This window comes from Urocitellus parryii, chromosome 1 (genome assembly GCF_045843805.1).
Source record: "Urocitellus parryii isolate mUroPar1 chromosome 1, mUroPar1.hap1, whole genome shotgun sequence".
NCBI classification, from domain to species: domain Eukaryota; kingdom Metazoa; phylum Chordata; class Mammalia; order Rodentia; family Sciuridae; genus Urocitellus; species Urocitellus parryii.
This window is the reverse complement of record NC_135531.1, coordinates 78,842,648-78,862,087: the sequence shown is the minus strand read 5'-3', so window position 1 is coordinate 78,862,087 and position 19,440 is coordinate 78,842,648. Positions and strand designations below refer to the sequence as shown.

General features: G+C 34.3%; 1 protein-coding gene across 1 annotated transcript; it reads right to left on the bottom strand.

The window, feature by feature from the left end:
* Nucleotides 1-6,349: 6,349 nt before the first annotated feature.
* On the bottom strand, nucleotides 6,350-7,202 carry LOC144253681 (stAR-related lipid transfer protein 4). Its single transcript, XM_077796302.1, has one exon. The coding sequence runs from the start codon at nucleotides 7,129-7,131 to the stop codon at nucleotides 6,505-6,507; it is 627 nt and encodes a 208-aa protein (XP_077652428.1). The 5' UTR covers nucleotides 7,132-7,202; the 3' UTR covers nucleotides 6,350-6,504.
* Nucleotides 7,203-19,440: the final 12,238 nt, after the last annotated feature.

The following is a 19,440-nucleotide window of genomic DNA, read 5'->3' as shown; positions in this document are numbered from 1 at the left end:
TATTTTGAGAATTTTATTAAATCAGAAGTATGTACTAGTGTGCTTCCATTCAGTTGAAGAAGTTAATACAAGACTTGTGGGCTAGTTATGGTACAAAACGGAGCCAGGAAAAACATTCATTTATTTATATACTGTAGCACCTGAAAATGTCTCATTTACCCTGTGCCCAGAACCACAAAATTTATCAAATAAATTTCCAGACTCTCCCATCCAAGTAGAGCTTACATTTCCAAAGACACTGCAAAATTTAGGTTAACTTAAAAATAAAAAATTACAACTACATAATTGTATCTAAAGACACAAAGAAAAAAAATGAAGAAGTAATATTCAAAAATTGATAAAAGGAACAATGTACAAAAGATATTATTAAATCAGTATTTTATGAAGATACTGGAAAAATAATGATCCTAAGAAAATCTTATGTGATATACATATACCAAGGCTTCATATGATAGACCTGAAAAAGCAGGACATTAGTTAACGTTGTTTTAACAAACATATAGTACTTGAAATTTTTATTTTTAAATTATTTATTTATAGTACAATCAGCTTTTAATTTAGCATGGAGAAACAATGGCATCCAAATGCTTATATCAAGTCTATCCCCATCTACATAGCCAGAACCAAGATAGAAAAATATATATATCATCACCATACTTCAGTGGTTTGCAACTTGTCTTCCCTAGAGAGCATTTGAAAATATCCAGAGAAAGTTTGGGTTCTCACAATTTGGGGTGGAATGGAGAGAGACTGTATAATATGTCATATATAATATAATGTATAATGTGTATGCATAATATAACATGATTGGCCTGTATAATATGCCAAGATGACAAAGAGCACCCTCTTTTTGACCATTAACCAATTGCTTTCATATTTCTGACCCACTTCCCCAGGACCTCTACTTGACTGGAAATTAATATGTTCCAATTTTATATGTGTCTTTCTTGCTTTCTATTATTTCAATATGCATATATACACAAAACAGAATGAAATAGCCATCATTTGGCTTTAACAAGTATTAACTTGTGTCTTTTTAATTTTTTTATCTGTGCTTCTGTCAATTTATTGGTTTTTCTGAGTTCTACAAGCAAATTCCAAACAACATAGTATTTCACCAATTTATAGTTCAGTTTTACTTTATTTACCCCCGAAGAAAGACAATCAGGAAAAAAAAATGGGTAAAATCAGCCTGGGATATGGGCAACAATAGAGACATATTAATTAGATGAAGTGAGGAGATAGAATGAGGGTGGGGGTGGTATACAAGATGAAGGGGGAATAGGGAAGGAAATAGTAGCATCTATACCACAGCATTGTAATTTCTAACCTGAAAGCTGAAGTAATAAAAACTGGTGTGGAAACAAAGCTTCCATGTAAAAGTCATGAGAATCTAGGAGGCAAAATCAAGGAAGTCAACATCATTGAAATGCAAAGCCACATTAAAAGATGGTCTCCTCCTTAGCATCCTACCTGTTCTCTGTTGAATGTGGTAGCCCTATTAGCACAAGTGTTTTCAAATAATACCAAGAAACTAGGGCTGCATGCCTTGTTACACATGTGCTATGCCTATGTCAAAATAAAAATAAGAAGCTGAAACTCCACCTGTACTCATGGGAAAAACTTAAACCATTGGTTTAAATTTTTTAAATGCTCACTTCAATTCAAATATATAACCAGAGGAAAGAACATGTACCCTCACTTCTCTGATATCCAATCTTCAAATAGCTAAATATTCTTTCAAAATACAAATTTGATTACATCATATCTTGCTGAACACCTTTCAATGATTTCTACTTTAATCTGGAATAGAGTAAAAATGCTAATAGGCTGATTTTCCCCTTGTCTATCTGAGTATCTAGAAGATAACTTAGTCATAAGAATACAATTAACTTAATCATAAGAATACAATAATGCTTCCACTTAATCTTGGTCAAATTTCTATATATTCTATAGCTTCTAATGGCATAGAATACACTTCTTCAACACACTGGTTTTCTCTTCCTTTCCTAGATAAGAATTACTGTGCACTTTATGCTCCAAGTACATTATAAGCCCTTTACATAAACATTCTATTCAATCCCTTCAAAATGTTGTGGGATTGATCCAGCTATTGTTTACACAAGAGAAGCAAACACCTTGCCATGGAAGAGCCAAATATGCTGTTCAGTAAAAGGATTTACTACAGGTACTTTAATTACAGCCTTCTGCAATTGAGATTAGCCAAAAATGTAAGAAAGTTGTTTTTAGATCAAAAGCAAGCAGTAGTCTCAAATCATTGGGTAATATCCTTTTAATTAACTTAGTTATAAGAATATAATAATGCTTCCACTTAATCTTGGTCAAACTTCTGACAATCTATAGCCTTGAACTAAAAGCTGGTTAAAAATAAAAGGTCTGAAAGCCCTATAAACCCTATCATGAAATTATATGATATGTCAAGTAGAATTTCCAACAAACAGATGGGCCATGTCATCATGATTCTATGTGGACAAAAAAACCAGTGAGAAAGAAGGGCTGGTAGGCAACTTACAAAGATCAGAGCTTTTCTCTTTCTCCTTCTTCTCTCTTTTGTTTCTTTTTCTTTCTACTCCTACTCCTTCTCCTCCTTCTTTCTTCTCCTTCCTCTTCTCTTTTTCTCCTCCTTTTCTTCTTCTTCTCCTCTTCCTCTTTCTCGTTACTTCTGTATAATCTGAAATCATTCAATTTGTGATGGAATGATAACCCAAATTTTGATACAGATTTGTTTTTGTTATTTCTAAATGCTATATAATCTCTATAAAAATCAAAATTTTAATAAATTTTTAAGCTTGTTTTTTAATTATATATTATCTCTATAATCTGAGTTAGGTGAGTGGTGTTGTACAATATATTGGTCAGCAATATAAACAATAGACAAAGAATCATTTATATGGGAAGTCACCACCCTATAAATATGGGCATAAGTCTAATCTCTTAATGGAGACAGATATGAGGTTTGCATCTGTTTAAATGAGTAAGTGTAAAGTAAAACACTAAGCATGAGGAATTAGAAGTTTTACAAGTCTCAGAAAGTGAACAAATCTTGGAAATTTTAGATTCATTTATTCAGAACAAAATTAATTGACTTTCTTTACTTTGTGCTGTTTCTATTTTCTCTTTATTTTTAATAATTCTATTATATATATATGTTTTTAATACTTACTGTTTTTCTAATTGTAAAAGTAATGAACATACACTTTGCAAACTTTTGAAAACATAGAAAGGGACAACAAAAAACCTTTAACCCCACAACTGAAAGATAATTACCCCTGTGAAAATTGGTTTATTTAGTTTTTCTTTCAAGAAACTAAAAACTTTATATTTTTAGAAGGTCTTATGCACTTTTTTAATGTAGAAATTGCCTTTTTCAAGTGCTCAAATATTTTTCTAGAATATGGCTTTTAAATAACTGTGTGTTTGAGTTGTTACCTAACTCAAAAGTTTTTAGAACACTGGTAGAATATAAAATATATATTAACACTATTACCCTAACATCAGTTTAACCTTATTTTTATCATTATAAAAAGGCAAAATAATCTACATTATAGATTAAAATAAATTGAAATAGTGTCTTGAATTTAAATATATGTTCAGATTTTTTATTGGATCAAAAGCTCTGTGACCTTCAGATTGTTCAACCAAATAATATGATTTCTGCAATCATGAGAACAAAAGCATGTTGTTATAGGTTTTAAAGCATAATGGTTGGATTGATAAGGATTGTAGACTGCTCCTTTTAAATAGGAAAAGCAAATAAATAGCCCACAAGGCAATTAGCATTATTTTGCATGAATTCTTTTTGAGAGATCAAAATTCACACAAAAGACATAAAATAATAAATAACAGAACAGAGAAATTATATGAAGTTTAAAATTTTGGGCTTTGAAATAATTTTAGATTTGTAGGAGTGTTATATGAAGCTTCCCTTAATCTCTCAATCTTAACATTTTGCATAATGATAGTAGACTTATCTAAAATTAAGAAATTAAAAGTCGTACAACACTGTTTATCAAAGTTCAGATTCGATTTTACCAGTTTTTCCAGTAATGACTTTTTTTTGTCTCCAGGATCCAAATCAAGATACCATTTTACACTTGGATTGGACACTATCTCCTTAATCTTCTCCAGTCTCTAAGACTTCATGTTGCTTATGTGTTCTAAAATCTTGTTGAATTCATTTATTAATTTTGACAGTTTTTCTCTCTGTACATTCTTCAGAATTTTCTTTATACAATATCAAATGTCACCTGTGAATAAAGATAATTTTACTTCTTCCTTTCTAGTCTAGGTGCCATATATTTCTTTTACTTGTTTAATTACTGGAGCTTGTGTTTTTTGTTGTTGTTGTTGTTGTTTGTTTGTTTTGTTTTGTTTTGTTTTTTAAATATTTATATTAGTTGTTGATGAAATTTTTATTTTATTTATTTATTTGTATATGGTGCTGAGAATCGAAACTAGTGCCTCATACATGCTAAACAGGTACTCTACCACTGAGCCATAATCCCAGCCCCTCAAATGCTTTCAATCATGAAAAAGTATTGAACTTTTTCTACATCTTTTCAGATGATCATGTGATTTTTATCCTTTACTCTATTAGTATGCTCTAGTTTATCAATTTCTTTTATATTAAGCCAATTTTGCTTTTCTAGGATAAACCCCGGTTGATTATAGTATATAATCCTTTTCATATATCACTGAGTTCAGTTTGCTAATACTCTGATGAGATATTTTAGTTTTATGTTCATAAAGGATATTGGTCTGTAGTTTTCTCTTTTGTGATATTTTTATCTGATTTTGGCATAGGGTCTTAGAATAATTTGGTAAGTATTCCCTATTCTTCTGGCACTTATAAAAACAACCTTTATTAAAAGAAAGGAAGAAAGAAAGCTTTGTAAGATTTTATATAATCATTTAGAACTCAGATTTTGAGTGAAAAGAAATGGGAATTAGGGAAAGGATTTGTATTTTTCTTAGAAATAAAAGCAATAAAAATAGCAGAATTTTCATTTCATCTCACTTCCTTTTAACCACTACTTTGAGTGACAGAGATAGTGAAATGCTCAGAGCAGGAACTAAAAAGGAAAAATCCAAAATGCAGATTCAATTTATTCACAAACTGAATAATAAGTTGCTCCAGTGACTATAAAATACCATGTGTTAAGTACTAGAACATACTACCACTAATATTTATAGAAATAGTGAAAGTTCCCAAAATTGCCAGTCAACAGGTTATTTTTGGCTAAACTACACTGTGCAAGCTTTATTCCATACAGGCTTAACATATGTTAGATATGCTTCAGAACAAAATCATCTCAACATAAATTGGTATTTGGATGGCAACTACAGATCAGTTAATGCCAACCTCTGACTTCCTTGACAAGAACACCCTAGGTTAATAAATGAGTTTGGAATATCGGGTAATTGTGACTATGGTAACCACAGTCACTGCTTTCAAGAATAACTTCAATATTTTCCAATGTCTTCTGAGACTTTGGATGGCAGCTTAATAAAATTGAGAATTCAAAGAAAACAAATAATTTTATCCTTGAGAGACTTGTTTGAAAAGGGACACCTGTATTAATAAAAGGAGAGCCATTTGAACACGTCTTGAGAAGGGGTGGGGGTCCCAAAACTAGCATGAAAGAATCTTGTATATAAAATTCCCAGTGCATGTTGGGCTTTCAGCAAGCATTCTGAGGTATTTATAAATTTACCTATGGACAAGAATTTATAGTATTTGGAGACCTGGCATGGTTACTGCCTTTCATTAAACTTAACTAGAACCCATTTTTGCAATTTGGAACTTAAAGAAGAATATATTTTTGGACCATCATATACAGTTACATACAAAATGAAAGTTTTTCCATAGATTATTATTTATAGTGCAAGTTCAATTGACATTGAAGTCTATCTTATAAAATATAAAGAAAGGCTTTTTTTTCTTTTGTTCAAGACATTGGCAAACTAATAGAAAACACCAAAAGGAAAAGACTAACATTTACCTTCAAAAAAATTAAAATCCTACAAATGTTCATAAAGCTCTTAAATAGTATGAAAACATGAAGTTTGTGCTTCATCTAATTTCTAAGCAATCAAAATATTCACACTGAGGCACTATTCAATTTATGTGAACAGTCTAGGCCAAAGAACTGTACTTACTTCTTTATGCATTTCTGTCACACTCTCCATTCCTAGACACACTATCATACCAGACAATGGACAAACAAAAATGTAATAATAATAATATGCAATGATTATTAATTATTATTACCAATTATTACATTATTAATATTATGTAATAATAACAATAATCTCTTTTATACAGAAATTTAATTTAGGAATAAAATAAAACATTACGCTACAAAAAACATCCCAAATGTTTCTACAGGTTCTGCAGAAGAGAAAAATAGATGATCTTTAGAGGACTTGCAGCAGGAGGGAAAGAGCAGAGTCAGGGGTCACAGTATTGCAAGTTTGAACATATTATGCCTTTTGTAAGGCTTTCCGTAAATCACTGTAGAAGTTGGTTAAAGTGCTTGCCATGGCAGTATCCACCGCAGACTGAGGAATCATTCCACATAGATCTGTCTGAATATAGCCTGTCAAAAGACTTTGGTTTGGATTGTCTTTGAGTGGAACACAAAACCAACCACAGGGATGATTATATCCACGAACAAATTCAGGTCTCTTTTCACTCCAATCAAGACTTATTCCACAGGATAAAAGTCCGTCTTTATAGCCCACAGTGTAAGAGAAATCAACAAACTCTCTTGGGGAAATTATATTCCAAAGCTGACCAGCAGTAGTGTAACGCATCACACAACAATTCTCTTCAAAGTGCTCCAAAATATCCAATGAAGTCATTAAACGGTCCCAATCCAAGCGACAGGGCCCTGGGCGTATATGGTCTATTACACTATTGACAATGTCATCTATAACACCTTGAGCTTTATAGAGATACCCATTAAATTCTTCTGAAGGTTTTCTCCAAACTGTTACATCTTTCGTTTTTTTTGCAACTCGCCATTTGTCATCTTCAATATTATGGTACTGGATAAGAGTGTTTTTGAGTTGACTTGAAAAAGAAGCAACATCAGGCAGGCCTTCCATATTTTTCTCTCTCTCCCCGTCAACACCAGAGGTTCTAGGGTGCAGCTCCAGTGCTCCAGGTAAACGCCGGACTCACCGCCTCCAGCAACACCATAGATTATTATTTATAATAAGGTTTCCACTGATAAACACAAGTGACTAAGTGACTACATTTTCATGTTTGTTAGTTTTAAGTCAACAGACATTTTTAAGTACTCTTCAGCTAATTAAACCACCATTCCACCTTTTGAACACCTCATTTTTAATATTCTCTATTTATTTGACCATTTCCTACTGAAAGTTTAATACCACATTTTACAGAAAGACTACTTTCATGAGAACTCCTTTTGAGCAAGTAATGTTTTCATGTTAAAGAGCACATTAAGCCACGTAAAAGGGACGTAGTAAGAATGTTTAACCAAGTTTGGAAGTCAGGCAGTAGCTTAGATTTAAAATGCTGTCCAAATTGTGAGAAGTTAAAAATCTCATAGTTTAGAGAATATTATTAAAGCCAAGATTCATTATCCAAAGAAAAAAATCATAAAATTTTGTAAAATTTAATGTGTATATGCATTTAAAATTCTAGCATTTGACAGAATACCTGGAATAATGTGCTAAGAATATGTTGAGGGTCAAAAGTTCTGTTACAAAAGAATCTCATAAAAAGCTATGGAATTATTTTTCAATTTGTATAAATGAAGATATAACAACAACAATAGCAAACTCAGGACTAAAACAGGAAAACTCATTCAAGTTAGGAAATAAAGTAACAAACAAAAAAAATCTGAAACAAGTCATTTAATTTCTAAATGAAGCCACACAAAAAGAAAACACCTAAAAAGAGGGAAAACTTTAAGAAGCTTACTTATTACCCAATGCAGAACTCACAGACAAATAGAATCTTAAAGCTCAAAAATGCCTCAGAGTTTGTGCCAATATCCAGCTCCTGCCTCTTACCTTCAAATTCAGACTTCTACACTCCACTCACTGATACAAGGGCTAGGATCCAGTAAACTACATTTCTTTGCCCACTAGCTCCATGTCAGACTCTGCCAAAAAGGAGTCCTACAAGGAAGCATCAACTTGGTCCTTGGGTTGTTTCCACCAAACTTCCTGTGTATTTGTTGGGTATTTTTAGCATCATTCAACACCTTTTCTCCCAGCAGGAGCAGAGTCTTCCCATAGCATCAGATGAATCTAGTTGACAATTTTTCCAAATTATTGAAAAACGCTTATCCTATCCTCCTGCTCCAGCAATATTTGCACCAGTATGGTAGTGCCCCCTTCTCAAAGGTCTGGGTTTCAGGTCTATGAGGACTCTATTTTAAGCATCTAACTTTAAATAATTTCAATTTCTTATTGTTTGTTCCTCTCATCTGAGTAGTGATAGCTGTCCTTTACCCTTTTTCAGTTATCTAGTTAATTTTATGCCTAATTACAATTCTTAATATTAAATTTTCTATCTAAATAACCAACATATTTTCTAACTTAATTAGACCCAGACGGATCACCTGTCCTGTGATTGTTTAGGTGAGTGATGCTATTGAAATCACCAAGGGTTTGAGGCAAACTTTTTGAAAATGAATAATTTTCAAATAATAGAAAATTAAAAATGTTTTCATAACATATAACTTAACCAAATATTCTTTATTTTTAAGTGAAAATCACAGTTTTATACATTTGTGGGTATAATGTGATACACACACACACACACACACACACACACACACACACACACACAGAGATTGATTAAATCAAGTTAACATCAGTCACCTTGCTTTTATAATTTTTTTGTGGTAAGATATTTGAAATTCACTGTTAGTTGTTTTAAAATATATAATACATATTATGCATCCTGCTTTGCAATAGACTTCAAAACATATTTCTTCAATCTATCTGAAACTTTGTATCCTTTGACCAACAATTCCCCTATCTTTCCTTCTCCCTGCCTCTCAACCTCTAGTAACTATTATTGTACTCTCTTTTTCTATGAGTTCAACTTTTTTTATAGTCCACATGTAAGTGAGAAGTAGTATTTGTCTTTCTGTGCCTGGCTTATTACAATTAGCATAATGCATTCCAGGTTTGTCCACATTGTCACAAATAACAAGATTTGCTTCTGTTTTAAGGATGAATTTTTTTTTTTTTTTTACCATGTATGGTATGGTTTCAGTACATCTCCTAAACTCATGTGCTGAAAGCTTGGTTCTCAGCATGATGGTGCTGAGGGTGTTGTTTAAGGGTGTTGGCCACACAGGTCATTGGGGGTCCTGCTCTCAGAAGAGATTATGGTTGTTCTCATGGAATCCATGCTAGTTCCACAAGAATGGATTATTGTAAAATAGTAAGCATGACCCCTGATTGTCTCTAGCTTTCTGTTTCTCCATATGACCTCTGCCTGATATGACTGTACCATTATAATGTCATCTACCATGAGGTCCTCATCAAAGCAGAGCAGAAGCCAATGTCATATTCTTAAGCCTCCAGAACTGTGAGCCAAATCAATCACTTTACTTCACAGAGTATCCAGACTCAGGTATTCTGTTACAGCAATGGGAAAATTATATAAAACATGTTTAAATCCCACATATTCTTTACTCATTCATCTATTGATGGAAACTTAGATTGATTGCATAGTTTGACTATTGTTAACAATGTTTCAATAAGCATGGGAGTGTAGATATTTCTTGAACAAATGGATTGCAAATTTTTTGATTATAGACCTAGAAGTAGTTGGATGGATCATAACAACATTCTCTTTTTTATATTTTGAGTAATACTCATTCAGTTTTCCATAATGGCCTTACTAATTTACATTACCATGAACAATACACAAGAATTCATTCCCTTTTCTCTGCATCATCTTGAACACTTGTTACCTTTCATCACTTTTATAAAAGGTTTCCAAAAGATGTGAGGTAATAACATATTGTTAATTTGCATTTTCCTAATGATTAGATATGTTAAGTGCTTGCTCATGTACCTAGTGGCCATCTGTATGTCTTCTTTTGAGAAATGTCTGTTCATGTTCTTTGTTCATTTTATTTTAATCAGGTTATCTTTTTCCTTGCTACTGAGTTAAGCTTTTTAAATAGTTTGGATTTTAGATCCTTATCAAATATGTGGTTTGAAAATATTTTTTCCCATTCTGTTAAGCATTTCTTTTGTTGTAAAGAAATATTTAGTTTAATGAAATTCAATTTGTCTATGTTTGGCTTTGTTGCCTGTGCTTTTGGAGTCATATCCAAAAACAATTGCTGTCCAGACCAATGTCATGGAGCGTTCCATGTTTTCTTCTATTGACCTTATATAGAAGTCCTTAATCCATTTTGAGTTGAAGATTTATACAGTGTGATATCAGAACCAATTTCAATCCTGTGCATGTGGATAACAAGTTACCCAACATAATTTATTGAAGATACTATCTTTTCCCTGATGCAATTTCTTGATATTTTTATCAAAAATAAACTGACCATAAATGCATGTATTTATTTCTAGATTTTCTATCCTGTTCCATTGGTTGATTTTTTTTTTTTGCCAGTACTATGATGCCTTTATTACAGTCACTTTACATTTTTTAGATCAGGGTGTGTGATACCTCCAAATTTTTCTTTTTGCTCAAATTGTTTGAGATACTCAGTTAACCAAAGAAAGAAACACAGAAGAAAATGAACATAACCAGATAGGAATGCAGGTGACTTGAAATGGGGATTTAACAAGAGGTTTAGAAACATTAATTCAGGCCCAATTCCTTCATGACAGAAATAAAGAAACTAATATCCATTAGATCTATAAGCTCCCTGATGAAATTAATTGATATTTGTCTTAACAAAAAAACATTATTTAGTAAACATTAAAAATGGAAATTTTTATGAATGAGGTAAGTTGAATTTTCCCACAGTCAAAATGTTCTTTAGTGACAGGATTTAAGCCAACTACCTATCTTTCAGTTAGAGCTCTTATCCTGTCCATCCCACTTCCTTGGAAGGGTCCCATTAACACTAGGCTAAGAGTTCAGGAAAAAAAAAAAAACACTGGAGATGGTTGATTTCCCCAGAAAGCAGACTTTGTACTGGAGATTAGTGTGTAGGAGTACAAGATGGAGTGTTCTTATTACCAATCCTTGGAGGACAGCAGGGAAATAAGTAGGATTGAGAAAAAAAATTTTAAAAAAAGAGGTTGAAATGTAATGCAGTACCAAAGGAGGCTTCGGTTGACTCTACAGGGAATTGTGAAGACAGCAGAATCCTTTGAAATTATGCTGCATTGGGACAAATGTGTCCTTGAGATGATCACATCAATCAGTCATTTCATGCATCTAAGTAAGCCCCAAATGGAAGTGTGATCTTAGGTGAGCTGGCTCCTTTCAGCATAGGCAATCAAAGTAAAAACTGTGTGGTACAAGGAACAATCAGTATAATCTGGTACTGTATGACATTTCAGGCAATGATGAACTGCAAAAATGACAGTGGTCCCACAGGATTTAAATGAAGCTGAAAAATCCTTTCACCTAGTAAATACATAGCTAACGAAGATGCAAATGAAAACTGAAGATGAATATAAAGAACCCCCAAGAAAATTCCCAGTAAAGAGTATAGAAAGAGCTTTTATAGACCTCCACAAGCTCCTAATAATTTGAAAACTTAGACAACAACATCAAGACTTTCTTTGAGAGCAATATTCAAGGTATGTTATCTGCTTACAAGTAAATCTGCAATGATAAACAAACAAATAAGCAAACCACCAAGGACATATTTGTGAAAAGAGTGACAGCTTCTCACTAACAGCCTGCTTCAGGTTCCTCAGGAAGTATGCCAAAAGACTGTGACCACAGGAGATACTACCTCCATGGTGTTATTCACCTGAAGATCTTCAGTGGGATAAAATGTGGAGTGGAAGACAGTGAAACTTGATCTTGACACTGTGTATGCAGAGACAACATATGTGTTTGTGTCTTAGTTTTGCTTTATTTTTTGAGAAAAAGAAAAAAAAGGTTTATATTTAACATTTAAAGTACAATTTAGAATTCAGAGTGTATGGTAACAATAATCACGGTTCTGCATGGGTTAACAAAAATCAAAAGATAGCCTTAAACCTCTTACAAATTTAGGAAACAGTGTTAATGATCATAAATTGAGTTAGTCAAAGCAAACATATAAGACAGGTCTTCAAATGACAGTGTGGCCCTTCTATGGCAGATACAATGTATAAAAGAAAGCACTTATTGGTTATCTTGCCAGTAAACTTACATAAACTTTCATTTTATAATCTTTTACATAACACTTAGACAAGATTAAGTTCTCAGATATACTAAGTCACATATATTTAGGATGTCAACTATATTGTTATAAACTAAGTGAAAGTTGTTTGTTTAACTAGACACAAAGTCCCTAATTCCTTTAAGACTTGGTTTCCACAAGTAATAAAATCTAACAAATACCAGAAAATTCTCTTGATAGATAAGACCAGATCAGTGTTTCAGACTTTGCTTCATATCAATACATTAAAGTGCAGTAACTTTAACTGACTGTGATAATGACAACCAAATTTTAATGTAATCAAAAACACAAACTTTTTGAGATTTACCTTTCACAAACCTTCTGCTACCTTGCACACCAGAGTCAGTGCCTTTTGGCACCTTCATATTAGTTCCTGATGGTTCAGATTCCTTATCATGCAACTGCATAAATGCCTGTACATACAGAATCTCTTTCATATACTTTACCTCTAACAGACCAACTTCAACATAAAGAGTGTATAATAATCCAGAAAAACCATTTAAAGACCAGATTGTATTACAGTAAACTCTGTTTCTCTTAGGCATATCCCTATAGGTGGCCCATGTAATCAAAATCTCTCTGATCAAGAAACTACCAGTAACATCAATGCAGCATGGTCCATGAATTAAAGGACAAACTCCCCTGCAGTTGGCTCTCAACAAGTTTGACAGCACCATGAATCCTCAGCATGGAAGTCTGGTTCCTTAGAGAGCCAGGCCTGTCCAGGAAAAAAAGGGCAGGGGCTACTTTCAGGTAGTTGTCAGTTGGGTCGTCAAATTTTTTGCCAAAATCTCAGTCCTTGTCCCCGATGCCAATCCAATAATGAGGACATGGTTTTGAGTAAAAGGGAAAATAAGGTTTACTGTTTTGCTAGCAAAGGAGAGAAACACAAGTTACTCCTGACCTTGTCTTAATTCTTAACAAGTTTAAAAAGTTTCAAACAAACAGAAAAAAACTTATAGAATAAGAATACAAAGAAAGTATTTTTGTACAACTGTACAATGTATGTTGTAAAATATATTATTATCAGAGTCAAAATTTTTAAAAATTAAAAAGCTTACAAAGTAAAACTTTAAAGTAAACTAAGAGTAATTATTGAAGAAATAAGAAGAGTTTAAAGTAAATTTAGTGAAGCTTAGTGTATTGTGTTTATAAAGTCTACAGCAGTGTAGTAACATTCTGGGCCTTTGCCTTCATTCACTCACTGACTTACCCAGAGCAATTTCCACCCCTAAAATCTCCATTCATGGTAAATATTCTGTACATATGTACCATTTTTTAACTTTTTTTACTGTATCTTTACAGTAACTTTTCTATGTTTAGATACAGAAATACTTACTATTATGTTACAATTGCCTACAGTAATATATTATATAGTTTTGTAGTCTGAGAGCTATACAATATAGTGTAGGTGTGTAATAAGATCTCAGTTTGTGCAAGTACATTCTATCATGTTCACAGAAAGATGAAATTGCCTAATGATGCATTCCTTAGAAATAGCCCCATCATGAAGCAACACCTGACTATATTTTAAAATGGGTCTTTTTTTATGATTAGTCCTGGTGCAGACATGGAATACCACTACACAGAGGTGTACAACTATGACAGTGGTTTATTACACTCACACTTTCTAGAATAAAAGGGCACAGAACTGCATGCAGGGAGCAATAAGACAGGAGTGCCAAGGAGTATCCTCAAACATGCTGGTGAGGAACTGAGAGAAAAAGTGAGGAGCCCCGGTAAACACATTTATTCAGAGTCAAGGAATACACTAGCAAAAGAGTATTTGGATATCACTAGGTCACAGCCAGGGGAGGAAAAGACAGAGAACTTATAGCAGGGCCAGCGTTGAGCACACTGGTGCATCTAATCACTGGGTGGGGTACTTACAAGCTGTTTGTGGGGATATTGAGGTAATAGGAAAATATGAAGTTTTTCATAACACAGGCTATAACACAGGCTGCCAGCTAAGCACTTTCTGTTGGCAGCACTCCCCGTAGTGGGGGGAGCTAAATCTTGCATTCCTGAAAAGGGTTTTCTGGGTTTTATGTCACAGTGTGTACCAGAGTCCAACCTTATGCTGCTTGGATCCATGCTTTGTTTAAATTCTGCAAGCAACTACTTCAGAATTCCAGTGAGTATCTATCTCTTCCTGGGGGTAATCTTAAAAAAGTAAGGAAAATTAAATGAACCATATCCCCCATCACTATAGCAGGCTTAGCCTAAAATTGATACTAATAATAACTCTTATATGATCTCTATTCTAAATTCCTCTCACCCTAAACTGGGATGCTGCCAATCCCTTTGATTTGTCTAGCAGTATAATCTCAATCTTTATTCCAAAATCTTCTTGCCTTCTCATCTTGAAACAAGATGTCAGCCATAGATTATTGTTCAACTGAATTCTGGCTATGTCCCTTGGTGGAAATATTCTCATTTGAAAAACAACACTCTAAAACCTCTGAGCCTAGAGTTGCTGAGATCAAAATTCCCCCAGTGGATCACTGAGAATGATAGCAGCTAAAGCCAATACTATGTCTACTCTTGATCTTACTCATGTAGTCAGCTTGTTGGGGACCATATAAAACTCAAAAGTATTACCTTAAACAGGTTTTTCCTTCAACAGCCTGTGGCATTTTCCATCATGCTGCTTCTAGTAGTGTAGTGTGGGATATAAGCAGGGAATCCTATAGTAACGTGTATTCTTCTGTACCTATTTTGATATATAGACACATGCTATTACATGCTGTTAAAGCAAACATTTTATAAGACTTAAGGTACTGACACAACTAAGTCCCTATAGACTGGAATAGTAAACCCATGGCAATATTATTTATACACACACAAAGTCAATGCTGGTGAGGATTGATGACTCAAGAGATGGCATCATACTGGAAACTCAGCATTGGTGTCTATTAAAGGCAGACTGAGTGTTCAGGAACAGCAGTTGGTACTTCAGCCATGGTAAGTTGGAGCCCATGTAGTCAGGCCTGTGCCTACCAACCTCCATCCTGGCTATAATCACAAATTCACTTGTGTACCCCTTGTACCTTCACTGTGAGGGAAGACCCCAATGACAGAGGATAACTGTTGTTAACTAGACAAGATTTTGATCTATCTGGTTATTTAGTGTCTTTTCTCTGTTAGATGCTTTCTGATGGGTGTTATCCAAAGATCTTCCTATTTCTTGTTCACTCCCATAGACCTCTTATATATCTCTATCTTGGACTTCCTTGTCCCCAATCTACCATTTTTTTTTCTGTTTAATGTCCCTGGCCAGCTACCCAAGCTATTCACCTTTGATCCAGAGATCACGTATATTTTAAACTTGAGCTATTTCTCTTGCTACACAAGTAGATGACCAGGAACACCTCTGAAAGACCTTCCTCTTAGAAAGATATTCTATGCCTACCGAAAGTAATTCTTCCCATGACCTGGCTCTGCTAAACTCTATAAAACCCGACCTTCATGATGACCCCCTGCCATTCCCCCACCCACAAAGATGTGCTGAATAAAGCATTGCTGGTCCATGAGTTCTCCCTCCATTTTCGTTTTCTTTTGGTGTTTTCCTTGATGTGCTTTCAACCCATGTAGACATGAGCTGAGGGAGAGATCAGTAGTGGCTGCCATGCAGTTTGCTTGAGCTCAATCTTAAATGTACTATCGTCATCTTATGAAGGATAGTTGCTAACTTGCCTGCCTTTATAACAATGGTTGATTTGACAAAATCCAGTGTCTGAAGGATAATTGTAGTCAGTGTTATTTGATACCTCCAATGCTAAGCACACCATCTGTTCCAAGACTTTGTAGCAAGGCCAGGAGCTGTTTTAAAAAGGTATGTAATTTTCTGTTGCATTGTCTGTCATTCTCCCAAAACTTTACAAGTCTGCATTGTGACTCTCTCCTTGGAACTTTCCATAAACTCCACACATCCGTAGATTACATATTGTGTTATTTCTCATTATTGATATATTATGGCACTACCACTCATATGTAGAAAAATCAACTGTAATTTTTCTGAGTTTATGTTATTATAGTATCTTAAACATAAATGTGCGATTTTTATTTTCCTTTTTAATCTCCTTATTCAAACTTTTCCGAAATTAACCTGATTTATGGGAAAGTAGAGGAAGTTAAAAAGCAAACAGAATCATTAAAGATAATAGAATACAGATTAGAGGAGGGAATATTTACTTACTTCTGAGGATGTTATAAAGTGAATAATGACCCCCCAAAAAAGGTATTCACATTCTAATCCTTAAGCTGATGAATTTACCATATATTAAACAAACAAAAGAATATTTTGGGGCTGGGTTGTGGCTCAGTGGTAGAGCGCTTGCCTAGCACATGCAAGGCCCTGGGTTCGATCCTCAGCACCACATAAAAATAAATAAATAAAGAAAGAAAGAAACACCAATTTTTTTAAAAAAAGAATATTTTGCAGATGTAATTAAGGGTTTAGATGAGCAGTAAGTGCAGTTATATGTGTTTTTATAGGATAGAGAAGAAAAACTACACATACCCAAAAGTAGAAAAGGCAATAATGTGACTATAGAGACAGAGACAGAAATGATACACCACAAGCTAAAGGAATATCAGCAGTCTCCAAATGCTGGCAGAAGCTGAAAGAGATAAGCAATAGATTCTTCCCTGAGCTTCTGCAGAGAACATGGTCCCACCAACACCTGGATTTTGACCTAGTAAAAATTATTTCATATTTCTAGCCTTTAGAGCTACAACAGAATAAACTTCTATTGTTTTCAGCCACCAATGTTGTGGTAATTTGTTACAGGAAATAAACAGAAATAGAAACAATAAAGAAAAGTGTTATGGGGTGTGTAGAGTTGAAAACTAGTACATAAACTTACCTATATGGTGATTGTAAAAATAAATAAGGGTAGAGAAGGTGAGTATTACAGAAGAAGAATAAAGGTAGCAGGAAAAAAATTTTAAGGAAGTTATACAAGGGGAAAAAAAACAGTTCACTTAGATAAGAATATGCACTACTTCAAAGGTAACGATACAACTTGCTAAAGATCTTGAATGGCAGCCTAAGAAGTTTGAACTTTACTATGTAGACAGTCCTCTGTTGCCTGTAAGGTCTGGGTGTGTATGCGTGTGATTACAATGGAGAGATCTGGAGGAAATAACGAAAGTACTTTGGGCTTCTGTCACATACTCTGTATTTATTTATCTCCTTCTACCATAGGTGGAAATGATAGTTTCCCCAGAACCTAGCAAAATATCTGACATACATCTTTGATAAATGGTAAAAAAAAAAAAAGTGAATGAAGAACGCTGTGTATTTATTGTTTTAGTCTTACTAAGCATCGTATTTTGGAGCAGAAAAGAATACCAGACTGAACTTGAATCCCTTTTATTCCTAAATGCCCTGATTATTAAAATGATTTTACTATAAAAAATTAGTGAAAGTTTAATTTGGGATCCAATGTGATTATCCATAGGGTATATTCAAGAACTAGATCGCAATTCTAGCCAAATCTATTCAATTAGTGGTAGCTGTCTGTAAGGATTGTGCCATAACAGACTAGCAATGTTTGCTAAAGGGCTGTATTGAAGAGTTCACCCAAATGATTTGTGCTTGCTATTCCATTCTTGCTCCAGAAATTAGTTACTTGGTTTCTTTAAAAAGTTTTAATTTTTACATATTCTTATGTGAAGTACAGAAAGAGCATTTCCATTTAAATGGAGATGTCCATTAGTTGAGCATAGTTAATCAAAGAATGCTACATTAAAGTAAAAAGAAGTCAAAGGTTGGGGCAGAGAAGACAGAAGGCTGATCTTATTTTTCCATTCTATGATTTTATAGTACCAACTATCTTAGCTGGAAAGGCAGGACAGATTGTAGTCTGTACCTGTCTCCAAAATCTAGCCCCTGTTTTACGAATGGACCAACTCTTTGTATGGAGCAACATACTCAAAATGGGTCTGAAAGCAAAATTAACACATTGATCTGTGAAAGCGTAGAGGGGAAAATGGAACTTTCGAAATAACTATTTCGAAATAGTTATCAACGTTTACACTGAAAGTTTTGAGTAAGGACCCAGAAAGAGGTGAAACATCAGTAACTAGAAATGAGGTCAAGGCTGAAGTGGACCACAATCCTGTATGACAATATATAGCACTCACACTTTAGGTACCAAAATATGTGCTTGTTAAATGTTTAAAGTGTAGTTCGTGAAACAAAACACAAATGCAAATAGTATCATTCAAGCTTTATTGTTATCCAGTTGCTGCTGTTGTGGCGACGTTATGGTAGAGTAAACATTCGCGTGGGTGCAAGATGTTTACAGTCCTAAACCGGATGGAGAGGAGTTGCAGACCCAGGGTGGGTAGCTCTCCTAAAGACCTTAAATCGCTCCCGGACCTTGAAAGTGCTACCAGCACAGGTCCACCTGAAAAGGACTAAATGCATACCACTTTTTTTCTGTAAACGGATGCAGAATAACGCAAAGGAGCCAGGCTTCCACGTGTTACTTAACCCCGCCCAAACAATCTCAGTGACTCCGAATCCTCTAGCGTCAACCAAAGCCAGGTACTGATCAAGTGCCACCGAGCTCTCTTTAACCTTATCTTCACGTGCCTAGAGCAGGCGTGGTTAGGAATGGAGGGACTGCGTAACTACTGTCGTTTTTATCATTATCTACTTTGGATGCCTAGAATCTAGATCAGGGTCTTTTCCCCGGCTTCCACTGTCAAAAGTCATTTTACAAAAAGTAGAAGTTGCAATTTGGGGACAAAAATTGCTCCTCTCTCTGTTACCAGACTTACTCTCTGAGCCTGCGCATCAAGTCTTGACAGATATAAAAAATAAAACGGTATATTTTAGAGAACATTTACAGTCTGACAACTGAGTCACATGACAGAGTCACTTAAAGATAGAATTTTCTATGTTCCATATGTTGGGCTTCATAAGACATAGAAGATGGTTCGTTTTCCCATGCAAGTGAAAATATCATTTTTATCTAGTAACAGGACCTGTAGTGACGCGGCGCATGCGCACGGCGGTGGCTACAACTCACGCGAGATT

Excerpts from the sequence above, each read along its gene's own strand:
- LOC144253681 (XM_077796302.1), bottom strand. The coding sequence starts at position 7,131 with ATGGAAGGCCTGCCTGATGTTGCTTCTTTTTCAAGTCAACTCAAAAAC.